The sequence below is a fragment of the Chionomys nivalis genome, chromosome 1, assembly GCF_950005125.1.
Source record: "Chionomys nivalis chromosome 1, mChiNiv1.1, whole genome shotgun sequence".
Lineage (NCBI taxonomy): Eukaryota > Metazoa > Chordata > Mammalia > Rodentia > Cricetidae > Chionomys > Chionomys nivalis.
Genome location: NC_080086.1, coordinates 136,327,295 through 136,340,556, shown reverse-complemented (window position 1 = coordinate 136,340,556; position 13,262 = coordinate 136,327,295). Strand labels below are relative to the sequence as shown.

General features: G+C 50.8%; 1 protein-coding gene across 1 annotated transcript; it reads left to right on the top strand.

The window, feature by feature from the left end:
* Nucleotides 1-505: 505 nt before the first annotated feature.
* Tmem214 (transmembrane protein 214) lies at nucleotides 506-10,002 on the top strand. The gene is made up of 17 exons (XM_057783148.1): nucleotides 506-736; nucleotides 1,549-1,748; nucleotides 2,163-2,313; nucleotides 2,503-2,637; nucleotides 2,853-2,935; nucleotides 3,315-3,420; nucleotides 3,505-3,586; nucleotides 3,865-3,966; nucleotides 4,315-4,456; nucleotides 4,795-4,886; nucleotides 5,150-5,198; nucleotides 5,374-5,487; nucleotides 5,689-5,806; nucleotides 6,525-6,621; nucleotides 6,777-6,933; nucleotides 7,073-7,218; nucleotides 7,408-10,002. The coding sequence occupies exons 1-17, from the start codon at nucleotides 583-585 to the stop codon at nucleotides 7,532-7,534; spliced, it is 2,055 nt and encodes a 684-aa protein (XP_057639131.1). The 5' UTR covers nucleotides 506-582; the 3' UTR covers nucleotides 7,535-10,002.
* Nucleotides 10,003-13,262: the final 3,260 nt, after the last annotated feature.

Below are 13,262 nucleotides of genomic sequence, written 5' to 3'. Positions count from 1 at the left end.
CCACCCTAGACCTTTGTCTAAATTAATAAAGCCATACAGGTGAAGTAGTCTCTCCACTGGCCGTGATCCCCAACCAATGAAGATTCTCCCTTCCTAGGAGCCATCTCAACTGCCACCTGTTTCAGGAACACTGCCTTCGTCCTTCTAGGGCTTCATTCATCCCCACAGTTGAACTGTACTGCCTTTAATCCCAGTACTCGGGAGGCAGAGGCAGGTGGATCTCTCTGTTAGTTTGAAACCAGCCTGGGCTAAGCGCGAGTTCCAGGACAACCAGAGCTGCACAGAGAAAGCCTGTCTCGAAAAATCCAAAGAAGGAGGATGAAGAGGAGGAGGGACGACAGAACAAGAAAAAACGGGACTAGTCCCATTTCCAAGCAGGCCCAGGCCGCAGGTGCGGGCGGAGTAGTAATTTTTGAGCCGCAGGGGCGGGGCCTGACTGCCGCCGGCCACTCCCCAGACCCGCCACGCGGTGGCACGGACGGACTACGAATCCCAGGCTGCTTTGCGGCGGCGGCAGCGACGACGTGGCACCCGGGGAAGGCCGTGCGGGCTGGAAAGCCAGGAGGTAGTGGAGCCGAAGTCATGTCGGCCAAGGCAGCGGGCCCTGGGGGCTGGGAGGTGGTGAAGAAGGGCCGGCGACCTGGAGCAAGCGGCGGTGGTCGAGGAGGCGGCGGCGGCGGCGGTGATCGCCGAGCGCTCGGGGAGGCGAACGGAGTGTGGAAATACGACCTGAGCTGTGAGTACCCGCCGCCGCCCACCTGGGCCTGTGGGGCAGGGGCGCGGCGGAGCAGCTGCGGAAGCCGGGAGCGGATCCGCGGGACCCCGGCCACCCCGCCTGAAGTGCCGGGAGAGGTAGCCATCCTCACCGCACTGGTCAGGAAGCGGAGGCCCAGCGAAGCCGACTCTCGAGTCGGAAGAGAATGGAATTCCGATCTCCATCTGTTCAGGCCTTTGCACACAGCACTTTCAGCTGTCCCGGCCCTCGTTGGCCAGGTGTCTGAGTGACTGGACAGAGGCATTGGGGATCCCACACAGTGCTCCTTCTAAAGTAACTAGCGTATCTGGGAAGGGTGGATGCGAAGCCCAGGACTGGTAGGAATGACCCGAAATACACTCCGACCAGAAGTTAATCTCTGGGTCACCTACCCCATAGTCTCCGGAGGAGGGGAGAAAGCTTGCCACTTGTTGAGTATAGAGCTGTCATTTCAGAACCAGCAAGAACTGGGAGTGGGAACCATGCTGGGAAAATTCCACCCTCAGAGACTAGTAGCCAGAGCCCTTGAAGCCCACCCTCTGTACTCGAGACTGGCTGAACTCCCACGTGCTTTGCTTTATCTGATAAAGAACTGGAAGAGCCAGGGACCTGCTGGTGGGTACTGAAATCAGCCACCACAAGGGCTCTTTGCTGTGCTTCTAAAGCTCCCAAGGGAGGAGCTGGGGACAGCATCTCACAGTAAATGACTTAGGTGCCCCTGCAGAGAAGGGACCACTGTGCCTTGAGCCCTGGGGTCTTAAGGGTCTGCTGTTTTCTGCCTGTCATCATTCCAGCGCCAATCCAGACCACGAGCACCCTTTATGAGCGTGGCTTTGTGACAGTCATGAAGGGACAGAATAAAGAGCAAGTTCCACCCCCAGCTGCGGAGCCTAAGAAGCCAGCAAACAAGAAACAGCCAAAGAAGGTGGCAGCTGTCAACAGCCAAAACCAGACGCAGGGCCCATTCCGAAGCCTGGAGGACGCCCTGAGAGCTGTAAGTGGACCTAGGCGTAGGGTGCAGAGACGGTGTGGAAGGTAGGACTGTCAGACGAGAGGAGTTCAGAAAAGATGGAACGCAAGGGACAGAAGGAAGTGGGATGTTCATAAGAACCTTAGGCAAGAAGAGTGACAGAAACCCAAAAACAAGATGGAGGTGATGGAAAGGCTGGCTTGGGTCCTCTGTCCCTTAGAAGCTGTCGTCTTTCATTCCCGTCTGCCCTCTGTTCTCGCCCTCAAACGTGTGAAGGGCCTACAGGTGTATGGCGTTGAGACCAGCATTCTCAGCTGTCCTGCCCCACACTTACTTAGGATCTGGGTGTGGCAAAGTCGTAGCATCCACATAGGCAAGCCTCCTTCAGCCACCACCGACTGCCCCTGCTCACTCACCTGAGAAGTCTCTCCTTGACAGCTGGATGTGGCCGCTCTGCAGAAGGAGCTGGACAAGAGCCAGAGCGTGTTCACTGGGAACCCCTCTGTGTGGCTGAAGGACCTGGCCAGCTATCTCAACTACAAGCTCCAGTGTCCCCGGAGCGAGCCCACCCTGAGCCAGTATCCGCATGGTTAGTCCCCCACCCCTCAGCTCAGATAAGGACGTTCTGAAAGGGCAGATGTTCCTGAGAGCCCAGTACCTCCACTGTTCTGACTCGAACATGTGGCTGTGCAAGTGGCGGGATCTTCTTGGGGAAGAGAAAGCCAGCCTGGGTGCAAGGGCAACCTGTCCTAGCTCTCACAGAGGCCAATGGCCCCAGATTATCCCTACAGCCTCGTGAACCGAGAGCTGCGTGGGATCATCCGAGGGCTGCTGACCAAAGCTGCAGGGTCTCTGGAGCTCTTCTTCGATCACTGTCTGTTCACCATGCTGCAAGGGTTGGATAAGACTCCAGGTAGGAGTGTCTGAAAGGTGGCCGTCTTGAGAGCCTACCCTTGTTTTCTCGCTGCTGTAGTCATCAGTTCCCTTCCCAACAAGAAATGTCCTAATCTCCTAAGACGTTTCTGGGAGAGAAGGGAGGAGGAGATAGGGCTTGGGATCACAGCTGGGGAAAAAAAAGTGTGGGGTGCCAAGTCATATAAGTGGATCTAAGAGCATACGTCTCTCTAGGGGAGTCACTACATGGATACCGCATCTGTATTCAGGCCATTCTGAAGGACAAGCCCAAGATTGTCACCTCAGACCTGGGCAAGGTGAGCCTTGGGTGGTACTGGGGACACTGGGGTAGGACTGGGAAATTAGACAGAGTCTACGTCGTTAGGTTTGGTTGTGGAGGGAGTAACACAGAATATCACTAGCATTTACTGTGGGTCTCTGTTGGATAAGGTTGGCATTATGGAATACTCTGTTGGTATTATAGAATGGCTGGACCATAGAGAGGTGCCATAGTCTTCCTAGAACTGGTCAGCCAGTGCGTTGAGAGTCGGGGAGAGCATCATTGGGCTCGCTGTGCCACACTGCCATAGGGTTCCACTGTTCTTGACACCCTTCCCACCTATACCTGTCTTCCCGCTCGGATCTGTAGTTCTGGTGTGCTAGCCTATAACCTGCCCCTTCTACCCATCTCCTCAGTTCCTAGAACTTCTGAGGTCCCACCAGAGCCGACCAGCAAAGTGCCTGACCATCATGTGGGCCTTGGGGCAAGCAGGTTTTGCTAACCTCACCGAGGGACTGAAAGGTAACAGACAGAGAAGGATGGATTGGTCTCTTCTCTGATGCCCCTGTGCATGAGCCTGAGACTTGCTGACTTTTGACTTTACAGTGTGGCTGGGGATCATGCTGCCTGTGCTGGGCATCAAGTCTTTGTCTCCCTTTGCCATCGCATACCTGGACCGGCTGCTCCTGTGAGTAATGGGGGACAGCGAGGGGAAGGCCCAGGGTGTCCACAAGAGGCTGTTTCGGCAAAATGGGGATGCCGTGATCCTGGTCTCCATAGATGCGAGGAAACTCAGGACCAGCTCCTCCCACCTCCAAGTGTGATGGTGAGGAAGGAAAGGGAGGGAGCCATTGAGGGCTGGGGATGGGGTAGAGTTTATGCCCTTCTCCCTGGACACTGGCTTAGCCAAGTTCATGACTGGAGCACCAGAGTGCTTTCCAACAAGACTGTTTCTCCTTTCTCTAGGATGCATCCCAACCTCACCAAAGGCTTTGGCATGATTGGCCCCAAGGACTTCTTCCCACTCCTAGACTTTGCCTATATGCCCAACAACTCCCTAACCCCCAGGTAGGACTGCTTTGGAACATGCATACTGGGAGAGTTCCCAGTGCAAAGTTGAGACACCACAGTGCATTTCCATCCCCTTTTCCTCCAAAGCCCTAGATTCACAACTGGAAAGCTCCACAGGAAGTTTCAAGGGGCCTGTGAAGCCCAGAAATTATATATGTCTTTGAATGCAACAATTTTTTTTAATGCAACATCGGGCAATACTTAAGGAGACAAACTTTGCAAGGTGCTTCTGTGTGCAAAGACTCAGAACCGTCCCAAGACACTAAGTGACTCTCCCTTCAGGCCAGGGATGAGCTCAAGTGTCACAGTTCCGTTTACAGCCTGAGCCTGGCCCTCCTCCCCTAGCCTGCAGGAGCAGCTGTGCCAGCTCTTTCCCCGACTGAAGGTGCTGGCGTTTGGAGCAAAGCCAGAATCTACCCTGCACACCTACTTCCCTTCGTTCCTGTCCAGAGCCACCCCTAACTGTCCTCCCGAAATGAAGAAAGAGGTGAGCAGTCCTTCCCTGCCCAGCGTGCAGCTGCACTTAGTCTCATCCATGGATGTTCCCTGGTTCTGCAGCTCACTCCACAGCCACCTGCGCCCCGCACTTGTGCTTTCCCAAGCGAGTATGGGCCTGAGAGGTGGGAGGGTGGTCAGTGGTGGCCTGTCACTTGTAGACAAGATCTGTAAGCTAATGCTGCAGCTCAGGAACCACACCTACCCCGTGACAGCGTCTCAGCTTCTCAGGAGTCTTGACAGGATCTCTCAGCCTTCATGATAGACGTGTTGTTACTAGAAGCCCCAGCCCTCCTTTACATCATCATCATCCTCTCTTGTTCTGTGCAGCTCCTGGGCAGCCTGACCCAGTGCCTGACTACAGACCCCCTCAGCACCAGCGTCTGGAAACAGCTGTACCCCAAGCACCTGTCCCAATCCAGGCAGGTGGGGGTGGGGTCACCTGTTCTGGTCTACACAGAGAAGCCTCCTAGTGTATGCTTCCAGACTAGGGCTGGCGTGTCATACCAGAAACACCAGTCACTATTCTCCAGGCTCCCACCTCTCCGTTCATTGAGAACACAGCTGGGTGGCCTTAAAGAACTACTGTGGGTGGGGTCTTTCGAGACTCAGAACCCAGGGTCTTGGTGGCAGAGGGAGGCAGGCCCAGTGGGCTGCTGACTGACGGGAGCTTGCTCCTCCACAGCCTGCTGCTGGAACACTTGCTCAAGTCCTGGGAGCAGATTCCCAAGAAGGTGAGCAGCTGAGAGGATGTGGGGGACCAGAGTTGTCTGGGTTCTCAGTTGGTCCCCTTGACCTCTGCCCTCCCTTTTCTGTGCCTTTGACACTGAGCATTAAGCAAGGTTGCGGCACAAGATGTTGTTACAGGCCAAGACTCACACTCTCATCTCATCTCTTGGTGTTCTGTAGGCTCGGAAGTCTTTGCAAGAAACCATTCAGTCCTTCAGGCTTGCCAACCAGGAACTTCTAAAAAAGGGCAGTAGCAGCAATGAACATGTTGTCAGCTGTGATACAGCCTGCAAGGTGTGATACCCAGCTCTCCAGTCCATACAGTCCTGCATCTGTCTTGACACACCCTGGGTTGAGCTTGGGTTACATCCCCGTCCCACCTGTCTGTGGATCCCCCTCTACCTCAAGTTTCTGTGTAGGCCTAGCTTGGGGCTTGCACTTGGAAGCAGAAACCAGGCCTTCTACCTCTGACCACTGTCCTCTCTCTGCTGCCAGGGCTTGTTGCAACAGGCACGGGGTCCTCGGCCACCCTGGGCCCGGCTCTTCCTGTTGCTTCTGGTCTTTGCAGTAGGATTGCTGTGCCATGACTTTCGGTCGCACAGCTCCTTCCAGGGTAAGTAGTGGTTGGTCGTCTAGGAAGAGAACATGGTGGGCACAGAGCTGTGTCGCATCTCCAGGGCCCACCTTGTCCTGATGAGTTCTCGGTGCCACAATGCAAGCACTTTGACCTCGGTGTTCTGTGCAGGTTGGATATTCCCTTCAGGTTGGACGATACTCTGCAGGAGAGACATGTTTACAAATCTACAGCTCCTAAACACGTGTTTTCTCCTTTTAACTCCTGAGGAAGAAGAAAGATCTAGTCTCAGATTAAGATCGTAGCTAGTAGGAACAGAAAGATAACAGTGGCCACACGTACTTGCTGCCACATAGGACAGTCTGAGTTCCATCCCCATGGTACACATGGTGGAGGTCAGCATAAATCCTGACCTCACGTACGCGCTGTGCTATATCCACATGCGTGCACTAAATAAATCACTAAGGGTAGTTTTAAAAAGGAAGAAAGATCACAGCCTAGTAAAAGGCAGATACTCAAGCCTGAGGTCTTCTAACCTCTCAGTCCAAAACTCCACCAATGGCCCATTCTTCCTATTCTTGACCCAGCAGAAGTTATTCAAATCTGGCCTGCAAATCTTCCCTCCAGACCTGTCTAGTTAGACCCGAGAGCACACGAAACTGTCCCACTGCCTCCCTGTGCCTGCCCCAGCACCTAGAATGTCTGTCTTCCAAGCCCTGCCCCTGCTCTCCCAGCTCACCAGAGGCTCCCTTTGCAGCCTCCCTCACAGGCCGGTTGCTTCGATCCTCTGGTTTCCTGCCTGTTGGCCAGCAAGTGTGTGCCAAGCTCTACTCCTACAGCCTGCAAAGCTACAAGTGAGCTCCTACCAAGGAAGGCAGGGTGGTCGGGGCAGGCATGGACAGTGGGAAGTACTTAACTATTCCTGTCCTCTCTTTTTTGTCCTTCCTTTGGTGAGCAAGTTGGCCTGGGAAGGCTCAGAGTATGCCTCTGTCCTCTGATTTCTCCACAGCTGGCTGCAGGAAACATTGCCAGCCTATAGCTCCCACCTGATTGCTGTGGTACAGCCCGGTTTGCAACTGGCCTGGACATACACCAATGCCACAGTCAGCTTCCTTTCTGCCCACTGTGCCTGTTTTGGTGACAGCTTCACTGGCTTCCTGCAGAGGGTAAGTAAGCTGGAGATGAGGAGTCAGAAGAAGACCCATCCCCCCAGAGACAGAGTTGTTGGGAGGGAGCAGTCCAGCACAGGCAGAATCTCATTGCCCTGGGTATCTTGTTCCAACCACTCTCCATGGTCCTCTGCAGGCCCAGCTCCCTGAGGCCCTGCACCAGCTCTTCCACTCCTTGAAGGAGCTGCTGCTGCTCTTCCACCACAGTGTGCTGCTGCCCATGTGGCACCTGCTGCTTGTGGCCCTGGCCCAAGCCCAGGAGTACTGCCACGAAGCCTGCAGGTAAGACCTCTACTCCAGACTCTACAGGTTCCTGGTGACCCACTTCTGACCCTGGGGATAAGGGTACACCATTCATTTTTGTTACAGCCACTCTGGGATGAATATTATAGGTTCAAGCTGCACCCCTATAAAGTGACACAGTCCCACACATGACACCCAGCCCTTTCAAATGTTCTGCTTTTCTCGTAGAGGAAAAGTGACCTGGGACTGCATTAAGACACAGTTCAGCGAAGCTGCCCGATGGACATGGCTCTGCCTACAGGATGTCACAGTGGCTTTCTTGGACTGGGCACTCGCCATGATATCCCAGCAATAGACCCTGCTTGCCTGACCACTGGTTTCTGTGGTGGCAAGCTATCAGAGACTGCTGGAGGGTAGAGAAAGCAGCTCTCTCTTCACCTGGTGCCTGAGTTCTGTCTCCTAGACGAGGGGCCAGGTGCCTCTGCCTCACTTCTCCCATCTTCAGGACAGTGGCCAGAGTTTCTCAGCCTCTCGCTCACAGGTGTGCTAGGTGTCTCAGCCCCAGTTGCACAGCAGCTCCCGGCATCCTTTGGGCTGGTAGCCTTGCTCTACATCTCTCACCCCTCTCTGTTCCTCCATCTCACCACTTACGCCCCCACAACCCACCTCCAAAGAAGGGACATAGCCTCCTTTCCTCATTCCTAGTCATAACTTAAGCCACAGCAGGAAAAGGGAAGGACTTCAGAAGGGCCAGCACCATAGTGCTGGGACAGCAGCGTCACCTCCACCAGCAGCCTGGGTAGCCATCAGTGGACATGCAGGCCGCGTGGAAATGCCTGTTACCTCAGGTCACCCAGAACAAGCAAGCCTTCTGAGGCCCCTGGAGCCCTGCTCTGTCAGCGTCCTGGCTTCCCAGTGCTGTTCCCCTCAGTGCCGGATTCTCTCTCGCGCCTCAGCAAGAGCTGTCCGCAGCACCACCCACCTGGAGAGCAGCGCCCTTACCTCAGCCTGCCAAAGAGTCAGCGGATGGCTCCTGGGAAGAATAAAGGACAGAGTGGATTTCTAGCTTTCCTTTCTTCTTATCTTCATGTGGGGATTTCCATGATTGGGGACAGAACAGCAGTCTTGGGCCTCTGTCCTGGGTATTGCACTGATGATTGAGCTTCTGCCAGAGAAAGACCATCTCTGTCACTCACCACGAGACTCCCAGGATTCAATTGGCTCTGCTGATTTTGTCTGACTTGTCAGTGATTCCTATCCAGAAATTTCCTCCATGTGATTGGGAAGACGGGCAGAGCTGGGAGGTCTCCCAGTCCTTCATTTATTAATTGGTTTGTTTTATGAAACTGGTTTATACACCATAACCCCTGTACCCAGTGAGAAAAAGTGCTGTCCAAGGGCCAAATGTGGCCTGCTAGGCTAGACTGTCCAACAATGGTCCAAGTGTCCCACAACATATTCTGTTTGTTCTTGTCCATCAGCCACAAACAAATCAACCCTATCTCATGATTTGGAGAGGACTTTTGACAGCCAGGTGCAGCCACAGCACAAGACAAGATACTTGACTGTCTCAAGCAGAGTTAGAGAGTGCTAGCCTGGTGTTTTGTGTTTCAGTTCAGCATCCTTGAGCATGCCATGATTCTCTGTTGGCTTCTACTCTAGTGATTTAACTTGAGTTCATAATTTCTGGTGTTAAAACCCTTAAATGTACCAGGTGCACACCTTTAATCCCAATACTTGGGAGACAGAGGCAGGCAGATTTCTTTGAGTTCAAGACCAGCCTGATCTACAAAGTGAGTTCCAGAACAGCTAGAGCTACAAAGAAACCCTGTCTCAAAAAAACAATCCTTAAATGCAGCATTTTTCTTCAACTTGGATCAGTTGGCATTGCCACTGCCTCTCTTGGGGACACTGAAACCAGCTTTCCTTGGCTTTACAAGCCTGTTGGGGACAGTGACTCTTATTCAAAAGATTCCCCCACCCCAAGCCTGGGATAGTACAGTGTTCTTTCTGGCTGTAGTCGAGGCTCACCTACACTTCGTTAAGGTAAAGGCAGGTGTTTCATTTTTACAAAACTGTCATAGAAGTCCAAGCTGAGCTGGTCAATTAGACCAGTGTGAAGCCCGCCTGTCCCAGTGGTGAAGACAACTGCTACCAATGACAACAGTGCCCGGGGGTGGGAGAGGGGTGACCTTTAGTCAGCCTCATGCAGCAGTTCAACAAGTAACAGGCCATGACACTGAAGGGCAATTTGAATGAGTGTGTCTGTCTCGCTGTTGGCAGTTCCTGTGCGAATGTGGAAACCCATGAGTCATAGACAGTATTTCTGTTCTCAGGAGTCTACCTTCCTTTGGTAGTTTCAAGTCTTCAGCTTTTGTTTTAGATGAGGGCAACATGGTCTCTGCCTGACAATGTCCCTGAGTCCACACCTGAAGCTTTTGTCAATCCGTTCTCAGCACCTTAGTGTGGCTTGCTTTCCACAGTGATGGGCATGCTTACCAATCCAAATCACCCAGGCGTCCTTCACAGAGGTGTCTATATGGTTGGGTGACTTCTGAGCATTTTAATGTCATCTGAGAGAGGTGGGACTTGTGTGGATGCTGAAAGTGGCCCATTCTACTCTGTGCTAGTGTCCCATCATTTAGGGGTGGGTGAATACTTATTATCACAGATCTTGTCCCTTAATAAAAACCAATGTGCTGAGCTGGATGTGGTGGTGCATGCCTTTAATCCCAACACTTGGGACACAGAGGCAGACAGATCTCTGAGTCCGAGGTCAACCTGGTCTACAGAGTGAGTTCCAGGTCAGCCAGGTTACACAGAGAAACCCTGTCTCCAACAAACAAACCTGTTGTACTATATTATCTGTAAGTGATGCTAACACACTGGTAAATTTTTTTGAATATGTGTTATTTTAAGAGCAATTTCAGGGCTGGAGAGATGGCTCAGAGGTTAAGAGCACTGACTGCTCTTCTAGAGGTCCTGAGTTCAATTCCCAGCAACCGCATGATGGCTCACAACCATCTGTAATGAGATCTGGTGCCCTCTTCTGGTGTGTGGGAAGCAGAATGTTGTACACATAATAAATAAATTAATTAAAAAAAAAGTTTAAAAACAAAAAGCAATTTCAGATTCAGGTCAAGGGCAAAAATAGAGGCTTGTCCTTAACTATCCACCACATGTGATAGTTATAACTAGGTTATACGAAATGCCTGTATTACACGAAGTGCCTGTTGTGGATCTGGGGGAGACAACTCAGTAGTCAAGAGCACATACCGCGAGAGGACCCGTGTTCGGTTCCCAACACTCATACTGGATGGTTCCCAGCCATCTCTAACTCTGGCTCGGGTCACTGATGCCTTTGGTGTCTTCAGACAGCTGTACTCATGCACACACACACACACAAATACAGTAAGTCTTAACTGTGATGGCATGTGTCCACCACTCTGCAGTCAGGTGGGTGTCACTGACCTAGAAATGCTTCCTCAGAGACACTGGAGGTCACTGATCTTGACAATCGCCAGACTTTTGCCTTTCTCACACTGCCATGGCATTAATTACTGCACATATTTTAAGTTATCTCTCCCACCCCAGAAAAAAGTTTCTGTTCCCAAAAAGAGCCAAGGGTGGTTCAAAAGAGGTAGAACCCTTAACTTTAAACATCAGCCAGCAGCGCTAACAACTCAGAACGAAGAGTCAGTTCAGTAAGTGGTTCCCGTTACATTCACCATGTTCTTATTACACCCTATATTACAAATTTCTGGGCCATAGCCACATCTCGATGGTTTGGCTCGGCACACTCCTGGACCCCCTGACGTTGTAGGGAACAGAATGCTGCTGTAAAAGACTGTCACGGTAAAGAGTTGGAAATGACCTAGAAATGTCTTTCTAGAAATGTCTTGAGATTCCAGAAGCAGGGCTGGAGAGATGGCTCAGTGATTAAGAGCATTGCCTGCTCTTCCAAAGGTCCTGAGTTCAATTCCCAGCAACTACATGGTGGCTCACAACCATCTGTAAAGAGGTCTGGCCTTCAGGCATACAGATAGAATATTGTATACATAATAAATAAATATTTGTAAAAAAAAAAAAGAGATTCCAGAAGCAAAGTCATATTTGATACTTTTGAGAATGGATGCATTAATGCTGACAGTACTGAAGAAAGTTGTGTGTGGTCTCATGTTCAGTTAGATGTCATATTGCTGTCCTCAGCACAGGTTGGTGGGGGAAGAGCCATTGTCCATACAATTTAGGATGGGAGAAAAGGCACACGCAAATTCCACTATGATGGTAGTGTTGAAGTCAGTAGGAAGCAGTTAAAATTCCTCTCCATAGCTAATAAATAGACCACTAAGTGAATCTCATAATGCCCAGTCAGGACCATCAGCTCACTGATCTCACTGAAGCTAAGCATTTGGGACTATAACAAGTTGTGAATTTGGACAGGCCTACAACTATCACTGTTAAACATGAAGGGGCACACCTCTAATTCCAGCACTTGAGAGGTGGAGGCAAGAGGCTCAATCGTCAAGGTCATTTTCAGCCTGGTCTATGAGAGACACTGTAAAAAAAGAAAGAAAGAAAGAAAGAAAGAAAGAAAGAAAGAAAGAAAGAAAGAAAGAAAGAAAGAAAGAAAGAAAGAAGGAGGGAGGGAGGGAGGGAGGGAGGGAGGGAGGGAGGGAGGGAGGGAGGGAGAGAGAGAGAGAGAGAGAGAGAGAGAGAGAGAGAGAAAGAAAGAAAGAAAGAAAGAAAGAAAGAAAGAAAGAAAGAAAAGAAAGAAAGATAATCCCAACACTGAAGATGCAGAGGCAGGTGAATTTCTGAGTTCTAACCAGCCTGGTCTACACAGTGAGTCCTGGACAGAAATCCTCTAGATTCAACTGTGCTGGTTGTGATGCTGCAATGTCACTCGCCTTTGTGATTGATGCGACACAGCTGGATTTAAACACAAAGCTGCAGGGCCTCAGTGGGAGTCCAGGCTGTGTTGCTAGGGTTTGTCCTCCCCTCTCACTTAAACTGTCCTTGATGGAGTGGGGGATGGGCTGCGATGCCACAGCAGCGACCAGACAGAGTTCATAAACTCACTAAACAGAAAAAGTCAGGGTTTCTGAGCAACTTAACCATTGTTAGGGAACCTAAAACAGTCTTTCTTCAGATAATAGAGCAAAAAGGCAATAAAGGGTTCCTTTTGGAGCGGGGTGTGTGAAAAGTCTAGCGGCAACTAATAAGAAGTGTACAGCATTTACTCAGATCATCTTTTAAAAAAGATTTTTCTAGCCAGGTGGTGGTGGCGCATGCCTTTAATTCCAGTATTCGGGAGGCAGAGGCAGGCAAATCTCTGTGAGTTCGATGCCAGCCTGGTATACAAGAGCTAGTTCCAGGACAGGCTCCAAAGCTACAGAGAAACCCTGTCTTGAAAAACCAAAACAAAAGACAAAACAAACAAACAAAAAACCAAAAATCAAAAAACAAACCAAAACAAAGTCAGAAAGAACTATCTGAAGCAAACCTATGCTGATTTGATCAGACATTTTGATAATCGGTAGTATGGGTCCTTCAGCTTTGTTGTCCGCTCTCAATATTGTCGTGGTCATTCAGAGAACCAGGTAATTCAACATGAATCTAAGGATTATAGATTTCATTTATGAAAATAAAATGTCATTGGAATTTTGGCAGGAATTGCATTGAATTTATAGATTTTTCTAGGTAAGGCTGCTATTTAAACAATATTAAACCTTCCAAACCAACTGGCGTGTGTTTCCATTTATTTAAGGTCTTCAATTTCTTCATAATTGTAAGGGGGCATGCATATGATCAGTCCAAGCGGAGGGAGTTGATTCTCGCCTGTAGTGATATTTTATTTGTATTATTAACAAGTAAAGCTTGCCTGAAGAGCAGAGCTAAGCCACTAGTTAGTCACATACCTAAACTACTAGTTAGCCATAGAGGAAAGTTCTTGAATCCCAGCACAGACAGAGGCAGGCAGACGCACCTCTGTGAGTTCAAGGCCAGCCTGAGCTACTTGAGCATGCCTCAAGTAGTTCACACCTCTGATCCCAGCACTTGGGCTGACGCGCCTTTAGTCC

What these genes read in the sequence shown, in the direction of transcription:
- Tmem214 (XM_057783148.1), top strand. Translation starts at nt 583, where the DNA reads ATGTCGGCCAAGGCAGCGGGCCCTGGGGGCTGGGAGGTGGTGAAGAAG. An exon ending in TACCTGGACCGGCTGCTCCT is followed by an intron (nt 3,587 to 3,864) that starts GTGAGTAATGGG and finishes TCCTTTCTCTAG; the next exon opens with GATGCATCCCAACCTCACCA. An exon ending in TCACTGGCTTCCTGCAGAGG is followed by an intron (nt 6,934 to 7,072) that starts GTAAGTAAGCTG and finishes GGTCCTCTGCAG; the next exon opens with GCCCAGCTCCCTGAGGCCCT.